This window comes from Anastrepha obliqua, chromosome 6 (genome assembly GCF_027943255.1).
Source record: "Anastrepha obliqua isolate idAnaObli1 chromosome 6, idAnaObli1_1.0, whole genome shotgun sequence".
In the NCBI taxonomy this organism is placed as follows: Eukaryota; Metazoa; Arthropoda; class Insecta; order Diptera; family Tephritidae; genus Anastrepha; species Anastrepha obliqua.
This window is the reverse complement of record NC_072897.1, coordinates 69720081-69734096: the sequence shown is the minus strand read 5'-3', so window position 1 is coordinate 69734096 and position 14016 is coordinate 69720081. Positions and strand designations below refer to the sequence as shown.

Below are 14016 nucleotides of genomic sequence, written 5' to 3'. Positions count from 1 at the left end.
ACTATCTCGATAATCCGGACACCCTTAATGTTAGGGGTCGTCCGGATTATGGGAGTGCCCGGATTAAAGATGATTTTTTTTTTCAACTAAACGTTGTTTTTTTGAAATGAACGTAACGCAATTCAAATATATGTATGTACATAAATAGTTTTATTAAATACAGTACAATCATACTTACATAATAATATATACATCTGTACATAATCAAACATTTTTTTTAATTTAGTATGTACTATTTCAAAAAAATTATTAATTTTGGTCTGCTGCAAGTTCGCCAGCAACATTTTATCTGCAGTTTCTTTAAATCGTCTTAAAACTAAAATATCCATAGCCGAAGCGTCAATTTGTTCTGCCCATTGTATAGCCTTGGAAAAAATATTTTTTGCTTCACCGCTACTTATAGTATTTACCGCTACTTATAGTATTTACCGCTTCAACTATGGTGCAATCAGAATCAGCTTCTTCTATATTATTATTTTCCACCACAGACTGTACAATTTCCTGATCAGAAAAATCGTAGTCGAATTCATCTATTCCTTTCGCCCAATTATTTATGAATTCAATGTCATTCTGTGAGTCTGGATTAATTGATGCGATGATAGATTGAATTTCATTCAAATCTGGATTATTGACTGTAAGTTGAGCCAGAGGTATCGAATCTTCCTCGGTCCATTCTTCGCTGTGACTCCCCAACAACTCCTTCCAACTGTGTATAATATTTTGTTGTCATATACCTAACCACGCATTGTTTAAAAATGTAACAGCATTTCGCAGCGTAAAGTTTTTTAATGCAATTCAAAGATCTGTATTGTCCGTAATGAGATGATTTAAAAGCTGTTTTCGGTAAGTGACTTTTATATTTTGAATTAAATCTTGATCTAACGGCTGTATGACTGCTGTGCAATTAGGTGGAAGAAACACAATTCGGAAATTCGGATCCGTTCCAAGATCTTCCGAACCTACGTGGCATGGCGCATTGTCAACTAGTAAAATAGCCTTTAACGGTCTATTATTATCTTTTAAAAACTTTTTTACGTTTGGTATAAAATGTTTTCTGTACCATTCTGTAAATAAATATGTCGACATCCAACCTTTTTTACTTGCATTATAAATTACAGGCAGATCAAAATTTTAAAATGATCGTGGATTAACTGATTTACCTATTACCAACAATGGTAACTTATGTGTGCCAGAAGCGTTACAATAAGGCATAAAAGTTATACGATCTTTCGAAATTTTTCTACCGGATGCGGATTTTTCGTGCGAGTGCACCATTGTTGTTGTAGGAATAACTTTCCAAAAAGCTGCAGATTCATCTACATTATAAATCTGCTCATTGTCTAGCTCCATTTCTTCAATGATATTTTTAAGTTTCTGCCTAAACGGTTCTACTGCAGAGACATCACTGCTAACTTTTTCACCACAAATTTTTAATTTTCTTATGCCATGTCGTGCTTTAAACTTTTCGATCCAACCTAGACTTGCTGTAAAATCCTTTTTGCCAGTTATTTGATTGTAGAAATATTTTGCTTTGGTTTGAATCATTTCGGTTGATATAGGAATATGCTGGTGCCTCTGTTGGATAAACCTAGTCATTAAGGCCTCCTCCATATCAGCATGTTCTCTAAGCTTCATAGTCTGCCTTTTTTCTGAAAAGTGTCACTAAGTTAATTAATTGTAAACTAAATTTAATTAAATGTTCACTAACCAGGTTTCTGTTCACATTTAGTCGCGAATTTTCTAATGGCATCACGTTTCTTTTTTATGTCAAAAACAGTAGATTTGTTGACACCAAATTCTGTTTCAAACCATCTTAATGATTTTCCTTTATCAAGGAGATCTAAAATTTCACATTTTTTCTGAAGAGTAAGGGTTTTATGAGCCCTTTTATTAAATTTTCCACTGCTCATAATAATAATGTCCACTCAATTCAGTTTGTCACTAAAGAATAAACACAACGCGTGATTTATGCTGTTGCATTTCGTATACATATATTGTTGTTAAAGTATGTACCGCTATTTTACGAAAAACTCACAAAGCAAACTAAAAATTAAAATACATATGTATGTACATATTGCGAAGCAAATTTGAAAAATGTCCGGATTATAGAGTAAAAAATGTTAAGCTGTCCGAATTATAGCAGTTGTCCGGATGTGACCGGACTACCGCGTGTCCGGATTATCGAGATAGTACTGTACATATATATTTAGAAATATTTTTTTTTGTATCTTGTGATTTATACTCTCAAGTAATCTTCTCAATTCTTTCATTTCAGTCGCATTCACAAATAAACTATGATTATAACAATGAAAACGATGCCTTATCCTGCAATAGCCGACCAATTAGTAGCACTTTACGTAGAGAAAATAAAAATAATCAATTTAAAAATCACGTTGACAGCTGCGGCAATACAAATATCTATGGCACCACTAACGGATCCAGTGCACCCATTAACGCAGTACTGCACCAGAAATCTAACAAAACTGGCAGTGAAATGAGCGCAGATGGAAGTGATGGTAACCGGGCGTATAGAAATACCTACAACTGCGGCATCAATGCCTTAATATTAACAGCATCTGCAACAACAACCATCAAATCTTCAGAATCTACCGCAGCTGGAAGCGAGTACAGCCAGCTGCATGCCGGCAGTGGTTATGCTCATAATGATAATGTTAATTATCAGTGTCACACGTATAATAGCTATGCTACTGATACTTATACGAACGTTGGCGGTAACAGCCGCGGTTACAGCTGTAATGTTGATCCCATCTGCAGAACCATGTACGTTAGTGCTTCAATAGCTGGTAATACAGGGGAATTTAACGAAGGCAGTAGTGGTGGCAGCACAACGTATACGACCTGGGAGAACACTATGCGTAATGGAGAACATGTCAGTGACGGGCGATATTCAGCGTTAAGTAGTACAAAAATGTTGCCGCGCTTACCGACGAAGCCAAACAAAAGCATGCTCGATGGTATGTACGAGTATACGGGTGGACTGAAGGTGCAGCAGCAACGTGATGATGTTAAGCAATCACTAGCAATGTCATCTGCGTTGCAGTTACAAACAGCAGTAGCGGCACGGACTCCGCAATGTCGCATGCACTCGCAAATGCAAGTGTTAACACAAGGCTACGGTGCATCGCGTTTGACTGAATTGGCCGAACCTGCTACTTGTACGACTGATAGCTCTCGAGGTGATGTTGGCCTTAATGAGCAACACTTAAATGGAATGGCATCATTGCGTTTACTGCCTCAGCTTCACAGTCAGCAGTCACCACATGTAAATGTTTTGAAAAGACAGATATTTGAAGGTGGTAACGCTACGGCAATAACAGCCACACCGACAACAACAACTGAGCTCCAAGACACCGATTGCAACACATACGACAATACGACAATAAAAAAAAACTATTACGCTAATTGTGACGGCAATGGAAGTAAGCGTAGCGAACGATGTGGCTCCTATTACGCAGGATTTGACGATTCCAAATCGGTTTACTATGCGTCAGCAGTGCAACGGCGACATACATCGATGTCGCCACTTGATTTTCGGGAATTTGACGACTACAGTAATTCATATAATAACGCATATAGTAACACCGACAATTTATCGACATGTAGTGACACGCCAGCATATACAGCAACACAAGCCCAAAAGCAGCAGTTGCAGCAACAGCGCAAGTATGCGATATTGATGGCAATGACTACGGCATCGGTGATAGCGTCAGGTGAAACGCGTACACCAGTGAAGCGTATTACCGAACGCACAGCGACAACTCTCACCGATCGAACGACGCTACATAAAAAGGTCCTGCCGCCAACCACAGCGGGTAAAGTGGCTGACGAGTATCATTATATTGGCATGGAAACCGACTTGTGGGAGTGGAAGAATGAAAGAATATGTAGTAATAGAGCACCACCAAAATCTTTAACAGCAAATATCGCGCACGATAAAGATCAGACCGATATTATAGTCGATAAATTAACAATCACAGAAGCGAGATCAACGGCAATATCGGAGGCGGCCTCTGTTGCGATGACAAGTAATGTTACGCTGACGGAAGCCGCAACAACGTCACCAACTAGCGCAATCAGAACAAGTGAGGTTGCATCACCAACGGCACTCGTCCAGCCGACTACTGCTAGAAAATTGCCAAAGCGTCTACCAACGCCACAATACAATAGTGACAAAAACAACGGCAGTAGGAAAGCAAATGGCGTAAGTAAGAAGCTACCAAAATTGCCAATAGAAATGATTGTGTCGAGCGACAGCAGCAACACGACAGCTGATATGCCAACTAAAAAAATAGAGCAAGCAGTTCCGCCTATAATAGCAAAAACAACTTCAATAAAATCGTTATCAACATCATCGGCTGTATCAAGTACATTGCCTTCGTTAGCTGTAAACACCCACTCGAAATCATTAACATGCATAACATCAACATATGTATCATCATATTCACCTTCATATTTGTCATATTTATCAGATGCAACAACTACCATAGCTAGTGCAGCAGTAAAAACACCAAAATATAATGAATACCTTCCATCAAGCAAGACTTATACATTGATTTTAAATGAGGAAGCATTGGGTACTACGCCAACGACAACAATAGTTACCGCATCCGTACCAACGACAATGGTATCAAGCTTTGCAAAACCATCTAATCGTTTAAACGTTACTAGCTCTGACAATGATATTACTTTATCAGTTGTACTAACAACTGGTACAGTAACGGTGACTACAACGGAAACGTCGTACAGTCCAGGTTATAGTAAAAACAGTAGTTACCTCACCACCTATAACAACAACAATATAAACGATAGAACTTCTGTTGGATACCACATGAACAATTCGAATAATAACAATATCCTTACATCGCTAAGCATCGCGGCACCAATAATTTCCTCAGAGAAAAAAACATCAATAACAACAATAGCACCGACGTACTCAGAATCATTGATTACATCAGAACTTCCATTTTATTTGACCTCCTCAAATATCAGCAGCAGCACCAGTACTAGTATAGTTGCGGATTCGTATGCAAATATTTCACAACCGATATCTTTGCCCCCATTGTACTCGCCTTCCATATCAATGCCATGGTATACATGTACATTATTGCCAGATGTATTACCGACAGTATCAGTTATTACAACGACTTCAAGGCCACAAGCAGAAGTAACAACATCACCAATGGCATCAACAATTGCTTTCATATCATCCGAACAAAGTGGCTTCTTGACAAGCTCTAAATTTAGTCATAGTTGTAGTGATAGTTTTGGGAACATCACGAGCATTAGTAATGCACATAGACTTTCATCGGCGAAAACAAATACTTCTAGTAGCGTTATTGGTAATTGCATGAGTACCATTTTTGATGAATACCTTAAGCGGAATGTCGACAGCTATCATAGTTTTATATCATCAACAACGCCAACAGCGATTGCAACGATAGAAGGCACTGCAACTGTAATTGCAACCGCGGCTGCAACTGCTACAAATAGAACAACCACAACCATCACATCATTATTGTCATTAGCGAGCCTCATTCCTGCGACGAATACTGTAGTAACAACTGCATGTGCCTCATTAGGGTCCTCAACTTTTACATTAGAAAAAAAATTAGCATCGTCTACGAGTATAGTATTGTCATCCACTGAAAGCTTAAGCCCCACATGTGTCTTACTGAAATCAGCCAAAACAACAGAAATCATAAAAGAAGCAGAAGACCATGAGACACCCTTAGCAATAACAACAAGCATATCCACATCAAATTATTTTGGAAATGATTCTCTTAGTTCAATCACAGCCCCGACAACAATAAGTAGCAGTAATAGTAATGGTAATAATAACAGTAATGATAGTAGTGGCCAATTGCTCACAACAACTATTGAACCAGCAAAAAAAGTTTCAGTCTCAGCCACATCATCAACTAAAACGGCTTTCACCACTACACCAACATCATATTCAGATTATTTGACACAATACCAATTACCAGTAGCAACAGTTGCAACAGTTGCAACAAAACCATTGTCAGGTATTGCCTACGACGATTATAGCATAAATAATGATACTGACATTGCCAATGACATCAAAAGAGGATTGCCTGCATATATAACCGATTTTCTAAACTGTGATAGAACAAAGTCGAATATAGGTGACACCGAATATGATACATCGTTATTCAGTTATAATTATAACAGTTTCAATTTATATACGACACCCACCACAGATATAACACCCATAAACATAAAGTCGACAACTGAAGACAGCTCAGCAGCAAGCACGCCCCCCACGCTGGTTACAGCAACAGAAAAAGTCCCAACGACTATCAGCTCAACCGTTGGTGTTGAAAAATTAAGTGACGCCTTGCCAGGAGCAACAGCAGGCTTTGCAATCGTTAGTGATGTATTTTCCATTCCCTACTCCTTAGAGAGCACAATATTTACTGGTGATAAAAAATGTGTTGATATGACTTCGACAACGTCCATGGCACCATCAGTAACAACGCTGTCACTCGCCTCTGCATTTGATGACAATTTTTACAATAGTTACAACGTAGACTGGACTGATCTGACTGTACCTGTTGCTGAGGAAAGTGTAGCAGCTACGTCGCCAGTTACGGCAGACAGTTCGTCTTATCAACACAATGATAATGCCGTGATAACATCAGCATTGCTCAGTACTTCAATCGAAACAGCAACATCGGCTATATCAACAGTAGCAACACCAGGTAGCATTGGTATCGGTGGTGGCCGTATACAAGATGGTTATTTTCGCCCAACGTTGTCAATAACAAATACAGATATATTTAACAAAAATTCAATGACGACGAAAATAACATCAACAGCAACAGAAATAGCGACAACAACGTCTGCTTCATTTGGTGTTACCGGCAAAGCCACAAGTGTGTTTGGTGGCATTTCCAAAGGCCTAAAAGGCGGTCTGGATGGTGTGCTTAGCGGTGTTGTAGCCACAACCGATATTAATGCCAAAAAACAATCACAACAACCACCAAAGAAGAGTGGCTTTGGCTTCGGGATTGCTTCAAAGTTTGTGCCGAGCGTCGGTGGTTTACTTGCCGGTGCTACGGCTGCGGTCCAACAGACGGGAGTTCCAAAGGCAGGTAAAAGCACAGATACTGTCAACTTAGCAGCAACATTAACGGTGGCAACAAAGTTGGTAGACACAGGGGGTATGTTATCTACTGCAACAACTGCAACAGACACCTCCCTTGCTAAATTGTATACTGGAAATGAGGTACTCGAAGACTGTAGCAGTAGCAAAAATAGTTATGACTTCTCTACTGGCAGTGCTAATTTGAATAAATTTAGTGATCCTTCGTGTACGAATAACACCGTTCAATTAGAAAGCACTTCGTACGATGTGAGCGGTAATGCCATGTACGGTCAACAATCTCACGATATGATGTCGAATACAATGCACATGATGGGTGACATCAGCGTCGACAGTGGTGACGACACCATCTACCTGCAGTATCAGCAACCGCAGTTATCCGCTAAAGAGGTGGCAAGTGATAGAATAGAAGTTCAATTTAAGCACCACACATATGAAGATGGCTATGAAGCTGGCGATGTGGCGAACAAAAATGCAGCCGTGGATGATGAGTATGGCTACCCTGAGTATAATGAGTACGCGGCAAAGTTAGTAGCTGGTGATGATATTTATAATGTCATTTATGCTGAGCAAATAGCCAATGAAATACACATTGTTGGGGCCGATGGCAGTGTGGTAAGCACGACAGCTTTATTTAACGATAACACGATGACAACATATTACCATCCGCCACAACAAATTAACAATGAGCATGGACGTGAACAGCAGCAAGGCACAAAATTTCCGAGCTCTACATCCTCAGCGAAGAAGGCCACATCATCGCTGTTGCCGTCACTGACGAATTTTGCTGCACATATACAGACCCAACCCCAACCTAAAAGTGGCTTTAGTAATAATGAAATGGCCCAGTTGTCACCACCAACAACAGCTACGGCTGCTAAGCCTGCTGGTGGTGGTGGAGGTGCAGCCGGTGGCATGTTTGGTTCGTTCCTGGGCAAAGCAGCTGCAGCGGTACAATCGGCTACCCAAGTTGTCAATCAAGCTACTACGGTCGTGCAACAAAAGGCGGCTACATCTTCAAGAGTAATAACAGTGACAACATCTACAGGCATATTGCCAACGACAGCAACGGTCGTGGCTGCGGTCACACAGGGTTATACGCTCATGCACAATAACGATTACAATATGCATCAGCAGCGAGAACAACAAAAATTGCTATCGCACCAAAACTCATTGTCAAGCCAATACTCCAATACCACAGCAAATGGCGATGATTATGAAAATAGAAATTTGTATCATTACAATGATAATGCAGCTACTATTGACACGGTAACAACAACTGCGGTAGATACTGCATCACAACAATATGCCAATTACTATTTAAATGGTAATCAAAGCCAACCGCAAGAACATCAAAGTGGTAAATTGTTGCCGGCGGTGCCACCAGCTGGATCTACCGGTAAAAAGCTGCCCACCATCAATACCAGTAAGTCAGGCTTTTTGATAAAACAGCAGCCAACCGAAATCTACGACGACGATCTAATTGCTGACGATATGAACCATGTCAATGGGCACCCCCTAATCGATATTAGTGATGAACATGATGAATTGCTCGATGACGATGAAATCGTCAACGAGTTGAATGATAATAAATTGGATATTGTTGATAACGGTGAATTGGATCGGTACATCGTTGATGATCGTATTGGCGACGAAACGAGTTATAAACAGCAAAGCTTACGACAAAAACAGCCGAACTATGACATCGATAGTGAGGAAGCTAATTACTACATGGATCCCCAGCTGCAAATGACACCGTCGGATACGCAGCAAAAACTTTCGCAACATCATCAGCGACGATTGATTGCCAATAGTTATTATGAGCATAACAATGGTGGTTATGATTATCGAGAGGATTATTTTAATGAGGAAGATGAGTATAAATATTTGGAGAAGGAGCAAGAGCTGCTTTACAAGCAACAGAAAAAGCAAAAATTACCGAAACAAAAACAACAGCAACACAGTTATCAGCTTGATGATACTAGTGATATATATTTAGAGGAGAACTACCAAAGCGAAGACAGTGGCAATTATCTAGATGAAAGCTCGAGCGGAAGTGTTGTTGGTGCGGCGGCAAATGCTAAAACAAATAAGCAACCACTTGGCCCTGCTAAACAGCAGGATGTTGTAGAAAATGCTACAGTATCGAATAGTTTACATACAATACATTCCTCAACGGTTGTGATTGCTGATAACGCCAGTGGAGTCGGGGCTTCACACCCTCATCATATAAAAAAGCAGGATAGTATAATAATGGAAGAGGATGAAGATGATATAATGATCAACGAAGTTGGTGTAAGCAATAATGCGATAAGTAAGGTTCAACAGTCGTCGCTTGGTCGAACGCCGAGTCAAGATTCAATGATCGCAAATGAAGATGATATAATGTCTGAACTGCCATCCTTGTCCGTCACAGTCAATAGAAACGTGCTCATGCGTGGTGAAACCGAAGAGGTGGTGAGCGGACATATGCACATGCTACGGAAACCGGAGGTCACAGCAAAACAGCGGTGGCATTGGGCTTACAACAAAATCATAATGCAATTAAATGTAAGTAATAACAAACATTATAATATACCCCTTCTGTTGATTGAAAACATCTGACAATTTAGATAATTCTCCATGAAAGATAAATATTTAAAAGAGAAATATAATAACTGCAAAACTCCAGTATAATTTATTTTTTAAGCATTCAGTAGTATTTTTATTTATTAAGTATGCGGTAAAGAGGTGAAAATAACAAATGAGGGTTGTATAATATAATATTGAAATTCATACCGGTCCGTCCACCTACATTATATCAATTGAGTTTCTCGCTCTAGTAGAGCACTGGGATATTACATATAACTTTGTTAACTGTGGAATACTAGTTCGTTACGGGCTCACAGAATCGAGATGCATATTCCGTAATGGTAACAAGAATCCGACTGTGAATCGCATTATTCTGGCAAAAATGTATATAAAATAAATAAATAAATAATTGGCGCGTACATTTAGATAACTCAACGAAAAAACGTAAACAACCATTGATATAAAGTCAGGGTTGGGTCTTTCAATACAATAGTTATTACTAAGTGCGATCGAGATAGTTTGACACATTTCTGCATGTATACATATAAGATATACATATATACCAGTAGACTGGTTGTCCTGCTATACGCCACCTTCGCATTTTTTATATATCACCTTTTTATCTCGTTTCACTATTGGATATTTGAAAAATTTGAAGTATGTAGGATAGATAGGATAGATAGGCAGGTCACATGCGTCGTAGATATTGCTTCGACGTTTCAATTGATATCGAATTTATAAAATGCTGTGATTATTATTCAGTATGATATAAAAAAATTGTTTGAGATTTCGGTTTGAACATCACCCATGAGGATGATAACACTGGATGGTATCAGTGAATCACATTTCCGTTGATGGCGCTTTACTGTGATCCTGTTGTTCAAGCTGGAACTAAAGAAACACTTTGGTTAACAAAAACTTTTAGTTAACTCGACTTTTACGACGATTCGGCTATTTACCCACGCTTGAGCATGCAACGTATTTGGCCATGAATTTTCTATGTCCAAATCATAAATTGGCATTGTTTGCAATTGTAATTTATTGATTAAAATTGCGAATGCCAATAAATTACGAATGAATATGTGGTAACAATGATTTCCCCCTTTGACTTTGCCGTTCAAAATGGTGTTCCCTTTAATGGCCAACCGTATGCCGTTGCATAATTCAATGGTTTAGATTACGAAGCAGAAAGTTTCTGCATTAAAAAGCTCCTTATTAAAAATATCTGCCGTTCGGAGTAGGCTTAAAACTGCAGGTCCCTCCATTTGTGGAACAACAACAGAACGCGCGCCACAAATAGGATGAAGAGCTCGGCCAAACACCCAAAAAAGGGTGTAAGCGCTAATTATATATATATTGCCTTTTGAAATGTGGGTCGACAATTCAAGTCCCGACACTGCCATCTTCCAGTTTGGACCCATCTGTAAACCATAACTGTGCGTTCTGTTTTAAAGGTATTTCATTATTTCTCCACGCTGAACGATTACTGATGACCACTTTGGAATTCTTGTTGAATTCTAGTTTTATTTTCATCTTGTCACATTGTCCGAGAATTACTTTCTTGGTTTTCATGTCAAAGATAGCGATAATAGCGAGATAACTATGGTTTGACAGCTGAGAATCGCAAACTGTGTTGAAATTTTCCGTTCAGTAAGGTTTGAATCGTTTACCACCAAAACAATGCTTCCAAATGGTGGAAATTGAAGAGGTTGTACTAATGGCACCCGTGATGCCTAAACATACACTTCTTTGCAGCCTGTATAGTTCCCGGATTGTGGACTTAACCATGCTCCGTCGTCACCAGACCACAGAAGCGTAAGTGATGATTGGTCTGATAAGTGCCTTGTATATCCATAGAACCACAGCAGGTTTCAGACCCCAAGTTTTGCCAAAGGCTCTACGGCATTGCTGAAAAATCTTCAATGCACGATTCACCTTCAGTGAAACGTGTGTCTCCCAAGTCAGCTTCTTATCCAAGATTACTCCTAGATATTTAACTTCGTTGGAAAGACCAATTGTCGCACCTTTCAGTGTTGGAAGACTGAGTCCATCCAATTTCCGTTTTCTCGTAAGCAAGATTATGGTTGTTTTGTTCGGATTAACGGAAAGACCTTGTCTCATGCACCAGTCATCGATTTAGTCAAGAATCCTCTGCACTTTCGCGCAAAGCCTCCTTAAGGATTTATCCGATGTTAGCGCGCAGACGTCATCCGCATATGCTTGGACGTGAAAACCGAGTTCCTGCATCTCCACTAATAGAGAGTCTACGACGAAGCACCACAGCAGCGGAGAAAGAACACCCCCTTGGGGATATCCTTGCTGGGCCCTGACTGTGATTTGTTCGTCACTGCTCCCACCAACGGTTAACAGCCTCTCAGAGAGCATGGAATATATCCATTTTATAATGGCTTGATTAACTCCGTATCGTTCGGCAGAAGAACATATCGAGCCGAAAGTGGAATTATCAAAAGCTCCCTCAATGTCCACGAACACGCCCATTGTGTATTCGTCAGCTTCCAGCCCAGCTTCAATCTTGCCAACAAGATCGTGTAAGGCTGATTCACATGATTTTCCACTCTTGTAAGCGTGTTGATTTCTACTAAGTGGACTTCTCGGCAATACCCCCACTCGAATATGTTTCTCCACCACTCGTTCCAGACTTTTCAACATGAACGATGTCAAACTGATTGGTCTAAAACTTTTTGCTAATGAATGGTCATCTTTTCCTGGTTTCGGAATATATACTACTCTTACGCGTCGCCATTGGGATGGTATATAACCAAATGCAAGACAGGCTGTGAAGATCCTTTTCAGGGCCTCAATCAGCCTGTCTCCTCCTTTTTTAAGCATTGGTGGATATATTGCGTCAGGTCCAGGGGACTTAAAGTTCTCAAAGGAAGATAAGGAGAACCTTATCGATTCCCTTGTCACTATCCGACTAGCAATATACCAGCTGTACCTAGAGGTTCCATCGTTGCCACCGTTATTGTTCATGCCACTCTCAACTTCAGAGAGAGGATTCAAGTTTGGCTTGCCGTACTTTTTTCTTATATTCTCTCTGTGTAAGTCGATGATTAGCCCAGTCCTCTTCTGTTTTGGTCTTCAAGGCCTTATTAAGAAGTTTCCTGGACCGTACACGACGTTCAGGGTTCCACCAAAGAACCGCTTTCCCCTGTCTGCTTTGCCTGAGTGGACACAGTTCCTCAAAGCAATTGATTAAAGTACCTTCTAATTTCTTAGTATCATCTTCAATCATTTCTGCTGATTTGAGTTTTTTCAGGTTTGGTAATCGCTCTGTTACAAGCTCAACATACCCTCTTCAGCCACGTTTCGAGGACTCCTACCGGAAAGTATTTATATTTATCAATTCCCAGTCGGAATTCGATAAGGGATTCCTCTTCCAAAACTCGCCATCGGTTGATTCGATTTCCAACTGACCTATTGGTAAGTGTTAAATCAATCACCTCTTGTCTCCTTCTGGTCACAAAAGTTGGTTTGTTACCAGTGATTTGAATGACCACTTCGTAACTTGAGACCTCTGGGGTTGCATTTGCTGCTTCCCCACACAATGTTCTGTGAATTTGCATCACAGCCCACTATTAGCCCCAGATTATTGGATTCTGCGTACTTGACCACTTCTCTTAGCTCCCTCGAAGGAGGTGGCTGTAAAGAGTCGTAGGGTAGGTAGGCCGAAACTATGATAGCTTCGACACTGTTCCCACTTTTCAAGTACTTTATTTTTGCAGCAACGATATCTCCGGAGCATAGCTCTTTTAACATCGTGTGTTCGATCAACCTCGGCATGATAATACATGCTCGCGGTCTCACATTCCCTTCACAATGAAGTATTTGTCCCCACGACATAGCACTTAGACCACAGATACGCTTGTGACATACCCATGGTTCTTGTAGACGCTTTGCTATGCTGCAGATTTATCTGTGTAAATTTTACTTCAGTCATGAGACTGAGTATATTTACGCTTTGTCCTCCACCTTATCCTGAACACGGAACTGGATCCGCCCCAGATGTAGGTGAGGACGGCACCCGTACTTCGACTTAAGAACCTTGAGGGACTCGAGATCGAGACCCAGTACCAGGTGGGAACCCGCCTCCGAAATGGTAGCGGATTTCTGCCTGATGCACGAGTATTCTCTCCAGAGAGTCGTGTCAAGATCCTTATTCTGAACACGGATGCGTTTGAGGAGTTCTGCTGAATTACAGGAAGGATCCGGAATCCATACACTCGCTCGTACCAGCCTTTCTTTTCTACTCTCAACAAGAATAAACTTGCTGTTTTCGC

General features: G+C 40.3%; 1 protein-coding gene across 1 annotated transcript in view; it reads left to right on the top strand.

Annotated features, from left to right (window-relative positions):
- Positions 1 to 9748, top strand: part of LOC129250680 (mucin-22-like) — a 96591-nt gene extending 86843 nt beyond the window's left edge. The window contains exons 3-4 of the mRNA XM_054890287.1: positions 2276 to 6164; positions 6240 to 9748. Coding sequence (XP_054746262.1) covers positions 2276 to 6164; positions 6240 to 9748 — 7398 coding nt within the window. The remainder of the gene's footprint in view (positions 1 to 2275; positions 6165 to 6239) is intronic.
- Positions 9749 to 14016: the final 4268 nt, after the last annotated feature.